This window comes from Biomphalaria glabrata, chromosome 2, assembly GCF_947242115.1.
Source record: "Biomphalaria glabrata chromosome 2, xgBioGlab47.1, whole genome shotgun sequence".
NCBI lineage: Eukaryota > Metazoa > Mollusca > Gastropoda > Planorbidae > Biomphalaria > Biomphalaria glabrata.
This window is the reverse complement of record NC_074712.1, coordinates 11,017,846-11,036,300: the sequence shown is the minus strand read 5'-3', so window position 1 is coordinate 11,036,300 and position 18,455 is coordinate 11,017,846. Positions and strand designations below refer to the sequence as shown.

General features: G+C 33.8%; 2 protein-coding genes across 4 annotated transcripts in view; one reads left to right on the top strand and one right to left on the bottom strand.

Annotated features, from left to right (window-relative positions):
* LOC106055555 (tyrosine-protein phosphatase non-receptor type 13-like) overlaps positions 1-6,044 on the top strand; it is a 35,708-nt gene extending 29,664 nt beyond the window's left edge. The window contains exons 40-43 of the mRNA XM_056019101.1: positions 81-246; positions 1,893-2,021; positions 3,152-3,214; positions 3,652-6,044. Of these exons, the coding sequence (XP_055875076.1) occupies positions 81-246; positions 1,893-2,021; positions 3,152-3,214; positions 3,652-3,741 (448 nt within the window). The 3' untranslated portion in view covers positions 3,742-6,044. The remainder of the gene's footprint in view (positions 1-80; positions 247-1,892; positions 2,022-3,151; positions 3,215-3,651) is intronic.
* LOC106055634 (ras association domain-containing protein 2-like) overlaps positions 4,857-18,455 on the bottom strand; it is a 58,400-nt gene continuing 44,801 nt past the window's right edge. For all 3 annotated transcript variants that reach the window (XM_056019102.1, XM_056019104.1, XM_056019103.1), the window contains exons 5-12: positions 16,410-16,488; positions 16,020-16,199; positions 13,932-14,123; positions 13,545-13,646; positions 13,288-13,336; positions 9,664-9,842; positions 8,680-8,777; positions 4,857-7,964 (exon numbers count right to left, since the gene is read on the bottom strand). In XM_056019102.1, coding sequence (XP_055875077.1) covers positions 7,889-7,964; positions 8,680-8,777; positions 9,664-9,842; positions 13,288-13,336; positions 13,545-13,646; positions 13,932-14,123; positions 16,020-16,199; positions 16,410-16,488 — 955 coding nt within the window. In that variant the 3' untranslated portion in view covers positions 4,857-7,888. The remainder of the gene's footprint in view (positions 7,965-8,679; positions 8,778-9,663; positions 9,843-13,287; positions 13,337-13,544; positions 13,647-13,931; positions 14,124-16,019; positions 16,200-16,409; positions 16,489-18,455) is intronic.

Here is an 18,455-nt window from a genome sequence, read left to right as displayed (position 1 = left end):
TCTGTCTTGTTTTACATTTGTATGCTGTAGATAAGACCTAATGCTGAAAACCTATGTTTAAGATTTATTTGTTCCTATAGAGCCCTCAGAGTGAAACTAACTCGGTCCTACAATGTTGATGGACTCTGTGTAAGGCAGATGACTATAGAAGAACCAGATGCCAACTATGGAAGGGAGATCACTCTTTTGCAGTATTGTGATTGGCCAGACAATGGGGTACCTGACACAGCTCTTCCCCTTATGCAAGTATGTAGAAAAAACATAAAAAGTACTTAAAAAAAAACAAAGCTTATATTAAGTGTAATTATACCAATTAGTTTGGATCAGTCATGTAATTATATGTATGATTGACCTAATCTGTTTGATTAGAAATATTTTTACCAATGGTTTTTTAGCTTTCTCAATGTGCTAGGGTCCTATCACTTGTCTGGACCAGTTGGGAAAGGGTGAAGGAAGAAGGGGGTATCTTGGTGAATGTTTACAAGATCGTTTTTTAAATGCATAAAAAAATGTTCACTCAGGGCTGAAGAATCCTCAAGGGGACTAAATCAACTTATACCACCACATCTTTCAAGTACAATTTCTTTTCCTTCGCCAAGTTATCAAGTTGTTGTACGAATCCATTGCAGTGCTCAAATCTACTGTTTCACCTTGCAGTTCTATACTCACAAAATTGACTTGGAAGAGCACGTCGTACCATAACACAAGTAACACTAAGACTTTGTACTGCTTCAATGTTTCATACAGTGTTTCTGCTTCACTTTTAATTATCGCATCATTAGTCTCTTTAGCTAATTTATCGAGTGCGTCACAGATCTATATTTTATTTCCCAGTGACTAATTAAAGTAAACTAAATATTGGAACTTCTGGTTTTGGTTAAAATTCACCTTATTGTTACATTTCTATTAAATGAAAGCTGACAAAGCCAGGTTTTTTTTTATCGCAGGTAGGATTGGCATTTTCCATATTGAATTACACCCCAGAATGACAATATTGTCTAGTTTTCAGGAAATTGTTGAGTTTTCAGGAGATTTTAATAATTTCAGATTTCCAGAACTTTTTTGTATAACTGATATATTTTGCAATTTCAGGATATACAGTTATAATGGTTTAATTTAATAATTTACACCTAGAATTAGTGCAGAGCCTATGAAAGTGCGGGGCCGGCCTTGATTACAGCTCATAAATAAGGGTCTTGCCTTCTATTTTTAATCTTCAGATATTTTATCTCTCTCTGTCATGTCTTATCTCCCTGACATTAGCACACCAGATTAGTTGATACTCCAGCCTATTTTCTCAATTTCTGAAAAACATTTATTTTAAATATTGCTTCTTGCTTTCAAGAAAACATAATTCTATATTTTATTATGCAGGAATGAAATATTTATTGTTTAGTTAAGAAAATAAACAACTAGATTAATGGGCTATGTTACTTTTAAAAACAATGCATAGATTGTTTCTAACTCTGTAGGGGTTCCTTCTGAACAACTATGACTTGTCTCTCAGGATGAGAATAGAGCCTGGACGTTATAAGAACCTTAGGGCTGGAACATTTCAGACCTAGACTTTTAGGGATTAATAGTGTTTTAGGATCTGCCAGTGTGCCACAAGCTGTGAAAAGGTCACGTTACTTTTACTTCAGGGTGGACTCTTTAAGCCTTTTGGTTTAGTCGCAAGGCAGCCGAGGCTTGGATTCAATTTTCCTTTTCCTTCAGCAATGGGTTGTCAGATTTTTTTTTTAAGGTGAAAGGACTATTCTTGGTCAGTTTTTATTTCATAACATTCACTCATGGTAACTAGTATTTGAGGACCCATACCACAAATATGTATAGGCAAAATTGTTTCCCAATTCCAATATGGATAATAGTTGTTTTTTTTTTTCATTGGTCAGCTCCTTCAGTTGATTCACCTGTTGGAACAAGGCTCACCCCCAGTCATCCATTGCAGTGCAGGGATTGGTCGGACAGGTACACTCATAGCTATGGATGTTGCACTGGCCACTATTGAACAAGCTCTTAAGGTAAATTTGTTGTTTTTGTGTACATTCTATGCTTTGAATGTCGTGCCATGTAAATGTCATTGCACTGAAACTAAAATAGTGTTCAGTACTTTAAGATAGCCATATAAAAGCAAAATATGTAGGTTACACCTGGCTCTTAATAGTCTGAAACCATTCTGCCATTTTCCTTCTTTTATGGACTACAGACAATGTCTTTGTAATATAACAACTTAATTCTTCAAACAAATGCTTATTGTATTCATTCTGTCACAACTTAATTCTTCAAACAAATGCTTATTGTATTCATTCTGTCACAACTTAATTCTTCAAACAAATGCTTATTGTATTCATTCTGTCACAACTTAATTCTTCAAACAAATGCTTATTTTATTCATTCTGTCACAACTTAATTCTTCAAACAAATGCTTATTGTATTCATTCTGTTAATTAACTCATTAGTTCCATTCTTCTGAGCCATCACTTGGTCATTGAAAAGGTAGAAATACAATGCAGGCATTTGGCTCAAGATAAAATTGACTTGTAACCACATTTCTCAAGCATGCATTCTTAAGCGTAATCCTTAGTTGGTAATAACAAACTTAATAAATATGCAATTCAGGAGCTTTAGAGAAATGGGGAGAGTACATAATTTGTAAAACTGTACTCTTGAGTGCTTTAAAAATTGAGAAATGCTTTTAAAACAAGAAACCTGTTGTGGTACGATTAGGAATTAGTTATTTGTTTTATAAATATGGGAAGTTTTGACTTAGAGACAATGATGCAACTATTAAAAACTAGACTAGGATTTTAGGAAGAATAGCGAAATAAAAACAGAATAATTCGGAAGGCTTTAGAGAGAGGCAGCTTTTATGAACGTAGAGATTTAGCTTGAAGACATTTGACAGTTCCCTTCATTATTATTAAACTTCTAGTTCGGCATTCACTATCAGCATTGACTAACTTATAGTGTTGGCCTTTCGCCTGTGTTAATGGATTTCGCTATTTGAGAGTTACCCCTGTTTGACTTATTCGCACAACACAGTGCTGCATTTAGATATTGTGTTTTGTTTATTCTCTGAAGTGAAGAAAAGAGCCTTTTTAGAAAAGTGGGTTTTTTTGTGTATTAATACATGTGTGTTGTTTAATTTCAGTTGGACATGTTTGATATAGTTCATCAATTGAGAAAACAAAGACATGGGATGATCCAAACAACAGTATGTAATCTTGAGACTCATTAACTTAACAGTCACTTGGATTTTAGGATGGACTCTAATTAGGTCATGTTAATTGATTGCCTTTCTCTGTTCTTAAACAAATATTAAAAGTACTATTAAATTAGACATCATGCACGTAAAATGTAGCTAATTCAATACAATCCTAAGTAACATAAACTTTTATAATTGTATCCCAATAGCATCTCACATCTGACATGTCTAACTTGACAAATTGTAAAGTCAAAAACATTAAAATATCTTTTTACCAGTGCATGGTGCATGCTCCATTGTGAGGCTCAATCAGTGCCAGTAAATATTTAACTAGAAAATCAGCTGTTAATGTACTACACACTATAAATCAATTGTTCTAAGCATTTCGTCTCTTCCTACCAAAGTGTATCAACAATGAATTTACAAATTTGTTTTGTCTTTTACAGGAACAGTATATCTTCTACTATGGAGCTTGCATGGAGGCCCTGTTGAGTCTAGACCTTGAGAAAAAGGAAGGAATTAATTTCAAAGAATAGATCTGTTTTTTTCTATACATGACAACTTTTGTTGACAATTTTTTTTGTTTTACAACATATGCATTTAACATACCGGTAACTGAATTTCAAACTAGTGTTTATATTATAAATACAATTTAATATGGCAGGTTCCATTGAGATGTTCAGTCCTAGACACTGAGTACTCACAAACTTGTGTAAATAGTTCTTTGTCTAGCTGTTTTAATTTTATGTGGGTTTTTTTCACATAATCTGAAAAAAAAAAAAAAAGTGATTTCCTTTTATGGCATCTGGTTGTGATAAATTGTGACCTATTTATACTTTCTTTTTTTTTTTTTTTTTTTCTCTCAACTCTTCTCGTCCTCTTGATGTATGGGAGACACTAGATTGATGTTTGTGCAATTACTCTCTCCGTCCACCATTTAGCATTATATTTGTTTAAAAGAAGAAAAAAAAAAGTTGAACATTTGTCATTTCATTCATTTGTGAGCTCATCTACTACAAAACTTGTCAAGCATTGGAGAATAATCTGATGGGATTTTGACTTCAGATGTTGTTACCACCTCAGATCCTAGGTGGCTACTTTAGTATGAAAAAAAGGCCACACAAATCCCTTGGCTGAAAGTAGTTCCACTCTACTTGCCTCTGTAAATTGTTTCTTTTGTTGTAACAGAATAATGTAACCAATTATACAACTTGAATGGCGATGTAGAATATATACAACTTTGTATGCAAATATTTTGTGTGCAATATTACTTCATATATATTTCCTGTACTCATATTTTAACTCCTACAACACTGTTTATTCAATTTTTTATGGCCCCCTGCACTTGACTTTTGTACATCTCTAAATGTCAGGAAGAAGCTGCTTTCTCCAGACAATGCTCAAGTTGTCAAGCAGCTGTTAACCTGCATTATAAACTTTTTTAAAGTGTAAATTTACCTGCATTGTTGATTGACTACCTGGTCAATTGTGCAGTGAAAGACAAATGGCTGCATGTGATATCTAAACTTTATGAGCCAGTTTGGTTTTTCTCTGGGCTTTCTCAATGTTCAATTTAAAAAAACAACTAGTCATGCATCCAAAAGATAAGCTAATTTTTTTTTAACTGTCCCTTTGTGGGTGAACCAAATCCTTTTACCAGATAAAGTACATGCAAGTCTGTGTGGACAAATTGCAATGAATCTCATGCAAAATAACAAACTATGCAACTTAGCATGTATTATTAGTAATTTTTTATAAAAAGATGGCTTTAACTTTTATATCCTAAGAACTAAATGGAACTAGATTACATTATTATCTGGGTCCAATGTTATCCCAAAGATATGCAACATGTATAATGTCTTCAGCACTGTAACTATTCTCCTTCTTGTTCACTTAAGGTGTTAACCTATTATAGTCAAGTATGTTTATGTCAATCCTTAGCATCTATATATACACATTCCCAAACTATATTACTTTCGCATGTCACTCTAGAGGTCACATGAACAGATCCTGTTGGGATCAGGAATTAGAAATATGTGATTGACAAATAAAATAAGAAACAAAATCTTTCAAAAAATGTGTTGCTTTATTCATTTAAAAAAAAAATTATACATTTTCCCATCACAGACAAATATGACAATTTTATTACCGATTAAAAAAAAAATATGCTTCAATAAATATTGCTTATTTTGCACATATGGATTTTATGGTACACATCAGCTAAAACAAGACATGAACCTGCTGCCTGGCCACAAGAGAAAAGAATCAAAAAAAAAAAGGTTGTGTTCTCAGAGCTTCAATTAGAATTGACTTATCTTTCACCAAATAATATCATCTAATGATTGATCAAACTGATCTATTAATAACATACTTCCAAATACAGTTTCTACTGCAACTAGGGGAAAAGATTGCTTCACTGAAACCTAATTTCAATAAAACTAAAAAAAAACAAACTTTTAACTCGAGAAAGAACAAAAAATAAACACCAATGCTATGTAGTGTTCAATGTGGTGCCCTTTAATTATGTTTATGAATTGCACTAAAAATGTGTGACAAACAAACTCATGACAAAACAGACATTCTCAGCTTACAAAATGAATGACATCCGTGAGATTTAATCACAACCATTTGACACTCAGACCTGCTCTTAGTACATACTAGACATACAACAAAGTGGAGATAACAAGGTGAATACTTTGAGTTAATCCATCTGGAAATTTCAGGATCTATACACAAATCAACAACAACTGAGTTATCCATGGAGCCTTGAACAAATCAAATTTCTGTCTCACTTATCTTATATAATACAGACGTTACTTCAAAAAAAGAAGATTACGTCCTATGCGTCATGCATATTAACCAATGACTTAAATTCTGCCAAGTCACTGGTTTTCCTGGCTAGCTCAGGCAACCTATTCCATACTCTAATAGCACTAGGGAAGGAGTATTTGTACAAATTTGTCCTAGCATATGGTACCAGGAATGTGCTTTTATCTGTGTCTTTCAGAGTATTTTATTTAATTTTGTATTTGAAGATTATGGTTCAGTGTTTTATGTATAATTGCTACTTTACTTTTGAGTCTTCTGTCCTGAAGGCTTTCTAAATTTAGTAATTTTACTAAAGGTGTTACTCGAGTCAAATGTGAATATTCGTTTATTATGAATCTCACTGCTCTATTTTGTGTCTGCCAGTTTCTTAATGTTTTCTTGAGTTGAGGGGTCCCAAACGAAGGATGCATATTCTATTATTGGCCTAACCATGGTTAAATAACATTTTAGTTTTATGTTCTTATTTGATTTATAGAAATTTCTTTTAATAAACCCTAATGCTTGACTACATAGAAACACTCAGCTGCTATTTCAATGTACAAGCAAGTACACTAACAAAATAATATCATAAAATTATGGAATAAAATTTATTTCTACATGAAACTTCAGAAAAGGTTATACTGAAAACATCCTTCAACATCTACAATAGTCAAATGTAAACACATTGACATGGAACTTAACAAATATCATTCAGCACTGGCATATGTATAATTGATAGAAATTACAAATACATATTTTAAAAAAAAAACACAACTGAGAAAGTCAACACTTAAAAAGGTCATAACCCATCCATTCTATTGACATTATTAAACTAATAAACAAGATTTAGTCACTAGTGCTCTTAAGTCTGACCAAAAAAGGTAATTTGCAATTGCTTATATAATGTAAGAAATAAAAAAAAAAGATTTTTCTTGCAATTTTTTTTTTGGCTGAACAAAGACTTTGTAAACATACAGACAAAAATTGCTTTAAATAAAAGAGTTCTGTTCTTTTGGTGAACCAATGCATAAAATGCAAAAAATACAGTTTGAACTATAGAAGTCTTAACAATAAATAAGACAAAACATAAATGAAGGATATCTTTGCTCAGTGTTAGATACACAATCTTCTCAACTTAAAAACATTAATAAAGCTGTCAATGCAAAACTAAAGCCACATTTGAATGTATTGTCAGCTGACATTCAATTACTGACTGAAGCAGGCCAGATAGATTTCATTACTTAATGAAGTATTAATCAAAAGTATGTGACACAGTCCATGGGTGAACAGAACCAATGGATGTAGCAGCTATTATTCCCCCTGTCTCTCTTCAATGTTTCATTAATGTTGATAGTGTCAATGAAGAGAGAAACTACCAGTAGTTCCAAAGTTATCTACTTAATGAAACAGAGATAAGAACCAAAGTCTGGCATGGTAACAAAGAACCATGAGTTGACAAAGTGATCATTTACTTGACTGTCAAACAAGTTATCTAGTTTCCACCTGCTAAACACTGGATTTTTTTTTAGTGGATATGATGAATGGATAGGCTTTTGGGACAAAGAAAAGAGCAGTTGGTCTTGTGCTGGTTACTTCTTGTAAATGGCCACTGACACAAGTGAATTTCGCATCACCTGTCCCATGAATCAAGAGGTTTTTAAATGAAGTCATATTTCTACAATGAGTCTTTGAAGAGCTAATTGGTAGAAAGGATTCTACAACAATTTCAAGCGTTGAATTGTGCTCTTAGAAATAAAGATGTTGCGTCACAACCAACTGTGCTCTACTTTTGAATGATATACTCCCGAGTTCAGATTCACTGGAAAAAATTGCTGTCTGTGTGAAATCTGCCTCTTCTGTTGATCCAACTAAATCTCACGCACTGGAGGATGTCTGCAACATTTGCTTTTCATTGAGAATACGTTGTATCTTCCTTCTGGCAATGTCATATCTGAGGAGGAAGATTAAAGCAACCTTTGTAATTAATCAAATATAATTTGGTTTAGACTCCTTACCAAATGGATACCGGTATAGCATGTTGTCTGTTTATTAAGAAAAAAAAAAAAAAAGGTTTAATAATAAGAACAACATAAATACTTTTTTAAAAAACAAATTTTATATTAAGTGTAACTGTATCAATTAGTTTGGGTCAGTCATGTGATCAACGTTGAAATAGATTTAGACTAACAATAATAAATCTGTGTGATAAGAAATATTTTAACCAATAGTTTTTATTTAGCGCAATTTCATGCTTTTAGCTTTCTCAATGCAGTATGATCCTATGACTGTCTGGACCAGTTGGGAAGGAAAAGGGGGAAGAGGAGAGAGGTATCTGGCTGAATGTTATGTGATTGTTTTTTAAATGCTTTAAAAAAAAATTTTCACTAGGGGCTCAAGCCTCCTCAAGGGGACTAATTCAACTTATACCACCATATCTGTCAAGCACAATTTCTTTCCTTTGTTCAATACCAAACATAATTAATTACCAATAGTTAATTAACTAATTGGTTATATTTTTTTTTTAATTGATTCTTGTTTTGTCAGGTACAAGAAATAATTTGTGCAAAATATCAACTTGATCTGAGATTGGGTGTGGGAGAAATAATGTGTACAAAATTGTTACCAGACAGACAGACATAGTGAGTTGATTTAAACGTAAAGCTGACCTTGTTTTAATGACTTGAACTTCTTTCTCTTCATCATTTTTAAATTTTCTCAGCAGCCCAGTAAGTACAGCCTCAGGGAGCACTAGAAGTTGTTCAACCTAGGAAACAAATAATTGATTCAGTCAAAGATGTTGTAGCTTCAAATAATGACAGCTAGTAGTTTGGGTCAACTAAAGATGTCATGGAACTAGCCAACTAATATTCATGGCTTTTTTTATTTCTATTTTAATTATTCAACTGGACTAAATAACTTGATTACTTTTCCAAACTATTCCCATTTCTTCTTCTTCTTCATCGTTCTCATTGTTATGTTGGAGTGTTCATATGACTAGACCAATACATGAGATGAACTGCGCAGTGGTTTCCAAATCAGGGAGCTCTCCATATAGTTTTCTTTCTATTGGGGTGATTTGGGGCCAATGTCTTATACGGGCCTCTTTGTAGAGAGAGCAGTTTTGGAGGACGTGGTCGGCATTTTCTGGTGATACTCCACATGGGCAGATTTCACTGGTTCCAATTTTGAGCTTCCGGAACATGTGTTGTCGCATTCTGTTGTGTCCGGTCCTGAGTCGAAAGATTAGACGTTGGTCTTGTCGGGATAGCTTATAGTAAGCATCATCTTTCTTGTGATTTGGATGGGAGCTCGTCCATTTCTCATTTATATTATCTACAATTAATTTCTTCATTTCTTCTGGATAGAGTGCAGAGTTTACTTGTGAGTTTGTTCTCCCACTCTTGGTGAGTGTGTCAGCCTTCTCATTTCCTGCTAGTTGTATGTGAGCTGGTATCCATTGAATATTCAATGGATACCAGCTCACTATTCCCATAAATATCTACATTATCACAGATAGATGTGAATTGAGGAATTAATTAGTACTCTGACTGAATGTCCTTAATCCAAGTAAAAAAAGTTCCAGTTGCGCAGACTGGAAATGAACCAAAGGACATATAGGTCTGCTTTGGAATGCTCAAGCTACTACTAACCTCATGAGGCAGGTTTTCTTCAGCAGTCTCCACTATTGGCTTTTTGATGGTAGAGTTAACTTTCCCTGCTCCATTCTCCAGAGTTCTCTCTCTGATAAATATTTTCCCCATGGTCTCATGAGGTCCAAGCTTCAGTCTTTCTAAAAGGGGCTTATCTGTGTTGGTCAAGAGACGCTCACCTACCACACATCAAAGAATTAAATATAGATAACGCATACATAAATAAAAGTTAAAGTTAAAATTCCCCATTCAGACGTTGCAATCTATAGGGCAGATGATGTTAAGGTCATCTGTTTCTTTGGCCAACATACATACATACATAAATAGTAGATCTAAATACATTTATATAGAACAACAATGCTCATTATTATACTGTCACATGGGGCACAGTGGCTGAGTGGTTTAGCACTAGGCTTCTGAACCTTGGGTCCTGGATTTGAATCTCAGTGAAGACTGGGATTTTGAATTTCAGGATTTTTAGGGCGCCCTTGAGTCCAACCAACTCTAATCCGTACCTCACTTCAGTTGGGGAGGGTAAAGGGGGTTGGTCATTGTGTTGGCCACATGACACACTGCTTGTTAACCAATGGTCAAAGAAACAGATTACCTTAACATCATCTATCCTATAGATCACAAGGTAAGAAAAAGGAACTTTACATTTTTGTTATTTATAGTGACACAGCTAAAAAAAAGAATAGTTTATAAAATCCTACTTCCAAAACGTAGCTGTGATTTCACACCACCCTGCCAATAATACATACAAGATATGTATAAATAGTAATCTACATTGCTTTTCTTATTTCCTGCTAAATTTTCCCACTCTAAACTGATTAGCCTTATTCTACTCTTCACAAGTGCCAAATGTACTGAATTTTCATCGCAATAAATTTATTCACTTTCTGCTTAGAATAACTGTTTAATTTCTTTGCTATGACTGTGTGACTATGTAAAAGGAGAAGTTCAAACATGTATAGCAGGGCTGGCGAACCTATGGCACGCGTGCCCAAGGTGGCACGCGAAACGATTTTGTGTGGCACGCGACGACGATGATATTAAGAAATGAGTTTTTTTTGGAAAAATCACGGATATCTCAAATTACCACGATTAATAACGTTCAATTATTTCCTAGAACTGTAAATAATATGGAAGAAGCGCTAGTGGATCATATTCCATATAATTATTTTCATATGAATGTGTTTCATTTGGGGAGCATATGGCATAATAATTTTTTTTCAAGACAAATCTCGTATTTGAACCAGATCTCCTTAGCTTCCGACATTTTGTTGATACTGAAAACGTGTCGGTCATACATCGATTGCTAGCATTGCCATCAATAAATTTTTATCAGAATAATTACCATAACATGTCATTCTCAAAAATAAAAAAAAGAAAACTTAATGAAGAAGAAGAAGGAAGTGGCAGACCTTTTCAAGAGTTGTGGACTGAAAGATATGGAATGATTCACAGAGAAAACAAGAGGCCTGATGTGTTTGGAAGGTTTTGTTTGTCGGACATCATCAGTAAAACGTCATTATGAGTCCAATCACAGCTGGCTTTTAGGCCAAAGCGAGGATGAGCAAAAAGAACATATATCGCGTGAGTTAAAAAAAAAGCGATTTCACAATCCAGTTCTTTTGTAAACTTTGTTAAAAGTTCTTCTGCAAGTTTTGAAGTTTCAAAAATTATAGCTAAGCATGGAAAACCTTTAAGTGACGGTGATTATATCAAGGAAGCAATGTTAGAATGTGCGTCTTATTTGTTTGAAGACTTTCAAAACAAGGATAAAGTCATTCAGAGAATAAAGGATTTGCCAATAAGCCGAAACACGGTTAAAGCGAGAGTTATGAAATTGCACGTTAATATTCAAGAACAAGTTAAGAAGGATATTAATGCATGTCAAGCCTATTCTATTTGCCTTGATGAAAGTACTGATGTGACATCGTCCGTTAGACTGGCCATCATTGCCAAATATAGCAAATAATAATACGAAGTTGCAAGGTTTTTGAGAAAAAGTTGAAGATTTACAAACGTGACAGAGAAGGAAGAATTAAAATGTTTTAACAAACTGAAGAAATTTTATGATGATTTAAAAGTTCATGATACTACCGCAAAGATTATCAGAAAATATTGTTTTTAGAGATAATTGACACAACTGCTGAACAATTTTCACTGCGTTTTGAACAATTTCGAAAATTCGAGTACACCTCCAAATTTATAAAATATCCAGATACAGTAGATTTTGAAACTTTGGATTTGACCATGTTTTCTTGGATGGGATTACACGACTTTGAAATGCAACTTGTTGAGTTTCAGTCCAGCGCAATTTGGAGACAGAAATTTATTGACTTACGAATACGACTTGAATTAATTGAACGTGAACGGTTAAATGGATCATTAGAACCTCAGATATTAGCAGAAAATGTGATTCTTCAAGTTTGGAATGACCTGCCTGAAACTTTCAATTCTCTGATAAAAGTAGCAACATCCATTCTGTCAATTTTCTCGTCTACTTACTCATGCGAATCTTTATTTTCTACAATGAATTATATGTAATCAGATGCCAGAAGTTGCTTGACCGATGAACTAAGTGCGGCGTGTGTAACTTTGAAGAATACACGGTATACACCAGATATCAAACTGTTATCGTCTACCACACAACAGCAGAAGTCGCACTGATTGACCTGCCCTAAGACTTCAAATCTGAGGTCAGGATAATAAAATTGAATAAACAAGTAATATTGTAACTAAGCTGTTTTTATACATGCAGTTGACTTACTGGCTGTATCACTTCTTTTATATAGCGGCGTCACTTGTAGACCTACTGGGCACGCAACAATCTTCATTGTTTTTAAATTGAAATTAATTGGCACTCGGACTGAAAAAGGTTCGCCAGCCCTGATGTATAGAGTTCAAAGTTCATAATGCACACTACAGTGTTATGTCAATCAGTTGATACAGATAGCCAATGAAGGGACATTTCAAACAAAAAGAAACAGTTTTGAAAAAAAGATTTTTTTTCTCATAGCTTTCAGATGTTGCTTGGAACTAAAAAAAAAAAAAAGCTTAGGAGAAGTTAAACAAAAAGAAAGTAGTTCAGATTGTTAATGTTGGTCAGTTCTTTTAAATTCTTTTTGTATTGAATGAATGTACTTGAAACTATTGTGCTATTTATATCATGTATTGGGTTTAAACAGTAGTTTGGAGCTATTTCATTGCCTGTGTTCATTTTTTTTTTCATTTACACGAGAAACAAACTATGTCACTCATCAGTGTCAATTTAACAACAGCAATGTAGTTAGCTAGAGAACTAGCAATTTTGTTTATGTTCTCAACAAAAGACTGCAGCCTGCTGAACAGTTGTGGACCATAATATTTTACTGCAGTTTTTTTCTAGTAAAATGTAGATTATTTTCAGATTTGAAAATAATCTACATCATATTCCAAACCTCCCGCTGAACAACTGGATGGCAGAAGGCAGGGTATGAGCCTGGACAATTTAGACGACCTAACGACAGTCCATTGCACATTGCACACAACCAGGCAGACTTTTTTTTTTATTAAGAACTTGTCACTCACAAAATGACACAATTAAATAATTAAAGCAATTAAATATAAAACACTCACCATCTTCACTAACTATTGACAAAACATATTCATTGGGATTGTTCTGGACCTGTTATGATACAAATGTAGATTTAGGACTAACATCAATATCATTAGTTGTTATTTGATACTGTGTATCTAATAGTGTTATTCTCCAAACGAAAAAAACAGTTAAGAAATGTGTTTTTAATGAATTTAATTGTTGTCTGATGCAGTTGACAAAAAAATGACACAAAGCAAAAAAAACAAACTGTTGAGATGAAAACATTGTGACTTACTTTAAACTTATCTAACAAAGTTTCAATAACTTCAGCAGTGGTCAATGAACTGTCCACACTAACTGTAGTACAACTGCCAAGTACTGGGGTGAACACACTGGTCTGCACAGGGAAAACACAAATGACATACAGGATAGACTATGGGAATGTAATTATATGGAACTAAACATTTTACAATAAATTTCAATTGAATGAAAATATTTTTAAACTTTGGAATTGGTAAAATGAGTGATTGTGCTCTGAGATGTTTTGAATTATAGTATACTTCAATTATATTGTTATTAAAAAATCATTTTGAAACTATTACTTTGTTGTGCTCAGAACCTAGAACCAAATGTCTATTTACTTTCAAAACTTCAGAGAAGTACTGGATATCTTAATACTTACATCGTAATTAAAAATATGACCATTGATAGAAGCCCGCTTCCATTTTGTTGGCTGGTCCCCTCTGTATGCTACAGTCTTAAATTTTCGTACACCAACTTTCTTTCTTCTCACCACATCGTCAGGTGAGGAAGGTGAGAACATGTCGTCTAGTTCTCTGGTTTTTCCTGGTGGAGAACTTGGGGCTTTCAGATTCTATAGACCAATCAAAGAGATCAGTTAAACATCCACAGAACACAATAGTTCAGGTAGGATATACAGCTAGTTAGCTGACTAAAATAAAATGAAAACATAATCACCAGATTGATCAATACATTTTAAAGTACATCTGTTACATATACAATGCATATATTGGCCTATTTCAGTCATAGAACGACTATGGTTCATCTCGAACACTTTTTCATATGGCTGTGGAGCCCTATTTTGGAGAGACACTCCCATCCACATATACTGCAGGTCAAGGTGATTTTCGCTTTGGTGGTAGAGGAGCTGATCATTTTTCGTGTGTGGCACGCTTTTCTTCAAGAGCTGAGGCCCATGTTTTCTCGCTGTCCATAGCTTTCTTGGTCACCGTCTCTTTCCAACTAGTGCAGTCTAAGGCCATGTCTTCCCAATGGTCAGTATCAATGTTCACTTATTTTAAATCCTGTTTTATCGCATCGCAAAGGAAGTGGGGGCGACCAGTTTTTCTTGAACCAGACGCAAGTTGCCCACACAGAATGATTTTCAGGATGTGATTGTCCTCCATCCGGTGAACATGTCCAAGCCAGCGAAGGCGGCATTGCCTGAGGACTGTAAAGATGCTGGGAAGGCCTGTTCTCACGAGGATCTCAGTATTACACACTCTTTCTTTCCATGTTTTTTTTTAAGATCCTCCTTCGAAGGCAGTGCAAGTGGAATGAGTTTACTTTTTAATGCATAGCAGAGTAATATAAACTAAAAATTAGATATGCTTCAATAACAAACATTTATTAAACAAACCTACAGTGAAACATTTTTCTGTTGTTTTTTTTTTTTCTTACATACTTCATTTTTGGTTTTCACTTTTGATCTTAAAATAAGACTATGAATCAGCTAACTATACAATCAAACATGTTCCGATAAGCTTCAAGTACTTTAGCTCTGAGTTTCAAATGACTAGATGCTTAGTTCATTTGTAGTAACACATTTACAAAAAAAACATCAAACAGTATTAATATAAGCTACTCCTTCAAAAAAAACATCAAACAGTATTAATATAAGCTACTCCTTTAAAAAACATCAAACAGTATTAATATAAGCTACTCCTTTAAAGAACATCAAACAGTAATAATATAAGCTACTCCTTTAAGAGCACAATTTCATTTTATAGGAACTTGAAAACGGATGTGAAGTCTCTCTTGAAACAATCAAGTCAGGGATAAGTTTAGCCTATTGCAGAATTGTTCTAATTTTTTTGGCTTGTCTATTTTCTTTGCTGTAGGGCATTCTCTTTGCAGTGTGGATGGCCTGAAACACAGACTCTGATGGCTTGGCCTGATTAGGAATAATCATCTAATAGGTTAATTTTTCCCAGTCACTTGTGTCAATATTAAGCTCTGTAGAATATCTTTAAATCTCTTGTGTTGCCACTCTTAAGAACATCTTCCATTGCACAGCTCCACATAAAGTCATTTAGTTTAGAAGTTGACTATCTGGCTTTCAGCTCATCTAGTTGGGACCTCTTTAGATACAATTAATCTGTGCCATGTGTTGGCATATCAATTAATGTGGCACAGTCGCAGAACAGTTCATGTCTTGGCTACCAAATTAAAACTAAAAAGTCTGTTCAGAATTATAAGTATATTTGCTAAGTTTGCACAAAATATATAAGGTGCCAGACTTTAGTTCGGTAAACTCATTAAGGAAGACAGGCATTTTGTTAAACACAGTTCTCTCATAAGTCTATTGCCCTAGATATGGATAAACTTGAGTTTACTTCCTTGTAGCTCTCTTGGTCATTTGTTCATAGTGGAAAAGGAAGGAGGTGCATTTCATTTTTTTTAATGTTTAATTGTTTAATGTCAGCTGGAGTTAGCATAAAGAATACAATTTTTCAAAATAAAAACTCACCAGTGTGTTTGACAATCTCTTGTCAGGTGTGTCTGGCGAGCCTGGTACCTCATAGAGACTATGTCGCCACTGAGCAATGGGGGCTGGGGGGATGTTATCACAGTGAATGAGTTGAATGGGCTGACTGAGGCCCCAGTAGATCCTAAGAGGCCCCTCCACATGGATGCTTCCATCATCACGCTGATGTTGAGAAAAAAAATGAGCCCACAATAGTGACATTTTGTGAAAAATAAATTATTAGTATAATAGCAAAAACCATTCTAGTTCCTAACATGTTGCCAGTTATCATTATATACTTTTACAAAAGTTTTTTTTTTTATTTTAAGGAATCAGTGCAATTGATTATTTTCTAAGCAATAATTACAAAAAAAAAAAAGCTATTGTACAAACCTCTAAAGTCTGCATTTGATGGTGTACTTTCCCTTCATTATATTTGTTGAACTCTTCAATCTTCTGCAGTATTTCACGTCTGCAAGTATAAAGTGTGCATAACTCAATAAGCTTTTCATGCCACACAAACCATTCAGCTCTATCAAACCACTAGCATGCCTTCTTCCACTTGAAAGGAAGAGAAAACCTGTCTGATTTGTTTAGCCCTGAGGTAAATTTGTTTGGTAAACAGAAGAAAACAAATACAGACTACAGTGTCTAACACATGCACTGGACTTAGTGATAACAAGTTACATAACCTTTAGAAAAGTCTAAAGGAAATTCCAAAACACTAAATAGTTTTTTGATCAAACAACTTTCCTTTTTTTCCCATGCTTTTCAAGTTAGTGATTTTGTGACAACAATATATAAATATTGTTTTAATTTTTTTTTTAAATTCTATAATTCTTCTTAATACTTTATGGAAGCAGAACATGCATTCTGTGTTAAAGTGTTGACATTCGATGTATGTTTACACAATTTAAATAAATTATAATGGGAGAAATTTGTAAAGTAACTTTTAAAATTTGATTGCATATATAGTAAGAAATGTTCTTTTTGTTGAAGATTTCTCTGTGAAAGCACACACACACAAATGTTTGGGCAAGCAGAAGATAAACATTTTTATCAGATAATGGCCAAGCAGATTTGTTCTGTTTGGACAAGTGTTGTAAGAAGGGAGAGAAAAGGAGTTCCACTCTTTCAAAGCCTTCAACAGACACACCTATTATTTCAAACATTAAATTCAAGAAAAGAGATAACAGTAAAATACGAAATTAGATTTATTTACATGGAATACACATTTCAACACTATGATCTTAAGAACATTTTTAAAACAAAATCTTTAAGAAATTTGTTAAAAGATGTACATTGAAATGAGCTCAATATTCAGCAGATCAGCCATAGTAAGGTTGAAAAAGCACAACTGATATCAACCATCAAATGTGAAGAGAAATAGAATAACATTTAATGTACACACCTGCTCATTACAGTTTTCTTGCCTCTGTAATTTCTTAATACAACATGCTTCCACTCCTCATCTTTTAACCACAGACTACTAGACATTTTCTTTTCTCTACAACACAACTACTTGATTGTTATCACAGGAAATATTTGTAAATGGAAATGTCTATTTTGAAGACTTTAAGCATATGAGGCTTCGTTACTTAATTACACATTTTCTCTGGTTTATAAGCCTTTGAAAAATTATTCCCACAAAAGAAAACACTGTTCACACAAAGAAATGTGCAGCAGCATGAATTAATCAAGAAACAAAGTCAAAAAATTATGGAGGCTAGCTTTATCCACTAAGTGAAACTAATGCACTAATATGTATAGACAATGGTATTGAAATCCTGGATATAAGAAATCTAAACCAGGTCCACAACAACTTGGCCAAAGTGCTTTGGTAAACTGACTTCAACTCAACCAAAACACGAGTAACTGAGAATGAGTCACCAGCGCTAAGTGCCTTCTTAAGTGTGCTCCAACGCACTCATTTATTTCCTGCTATGTCTGAAACACAAACTACTTCAGATTTTTCTAATTCAACTGCTTTTCCCTGCCAATTAATACTTCACAGGCACTCATTTAGGAAATTTGCATGGGATATTAATTTGGACATTGATGAAATAAGGTAGGAGACATCGAAAGGCTTAACGAAAGGCTTAATGTGTCCTTTGTAAACAGTAAAAAAAAAATTATAAAAAAAAATAAATATATATATATATAATATAATGATGCTTGTCTTCGATTAATGAAGAATGCTATGCTGCATTTCCCTTGACTATGCAGCCCCAGCTGTGACCTAAATTTGCTACATCCAGGGCAAGCATTACCAGTGTAGTTATATAAAATACTGTATTGTCTCCAGAAGGCTATATATATACATATATACACACTAAATGTAAAAAATATAATATATGCCTTAAAGACTTCTTATAACTATGCATATTAGGTACAAATATATATTAGATCTAGAAAATATTTATATATATTGTCAATGTA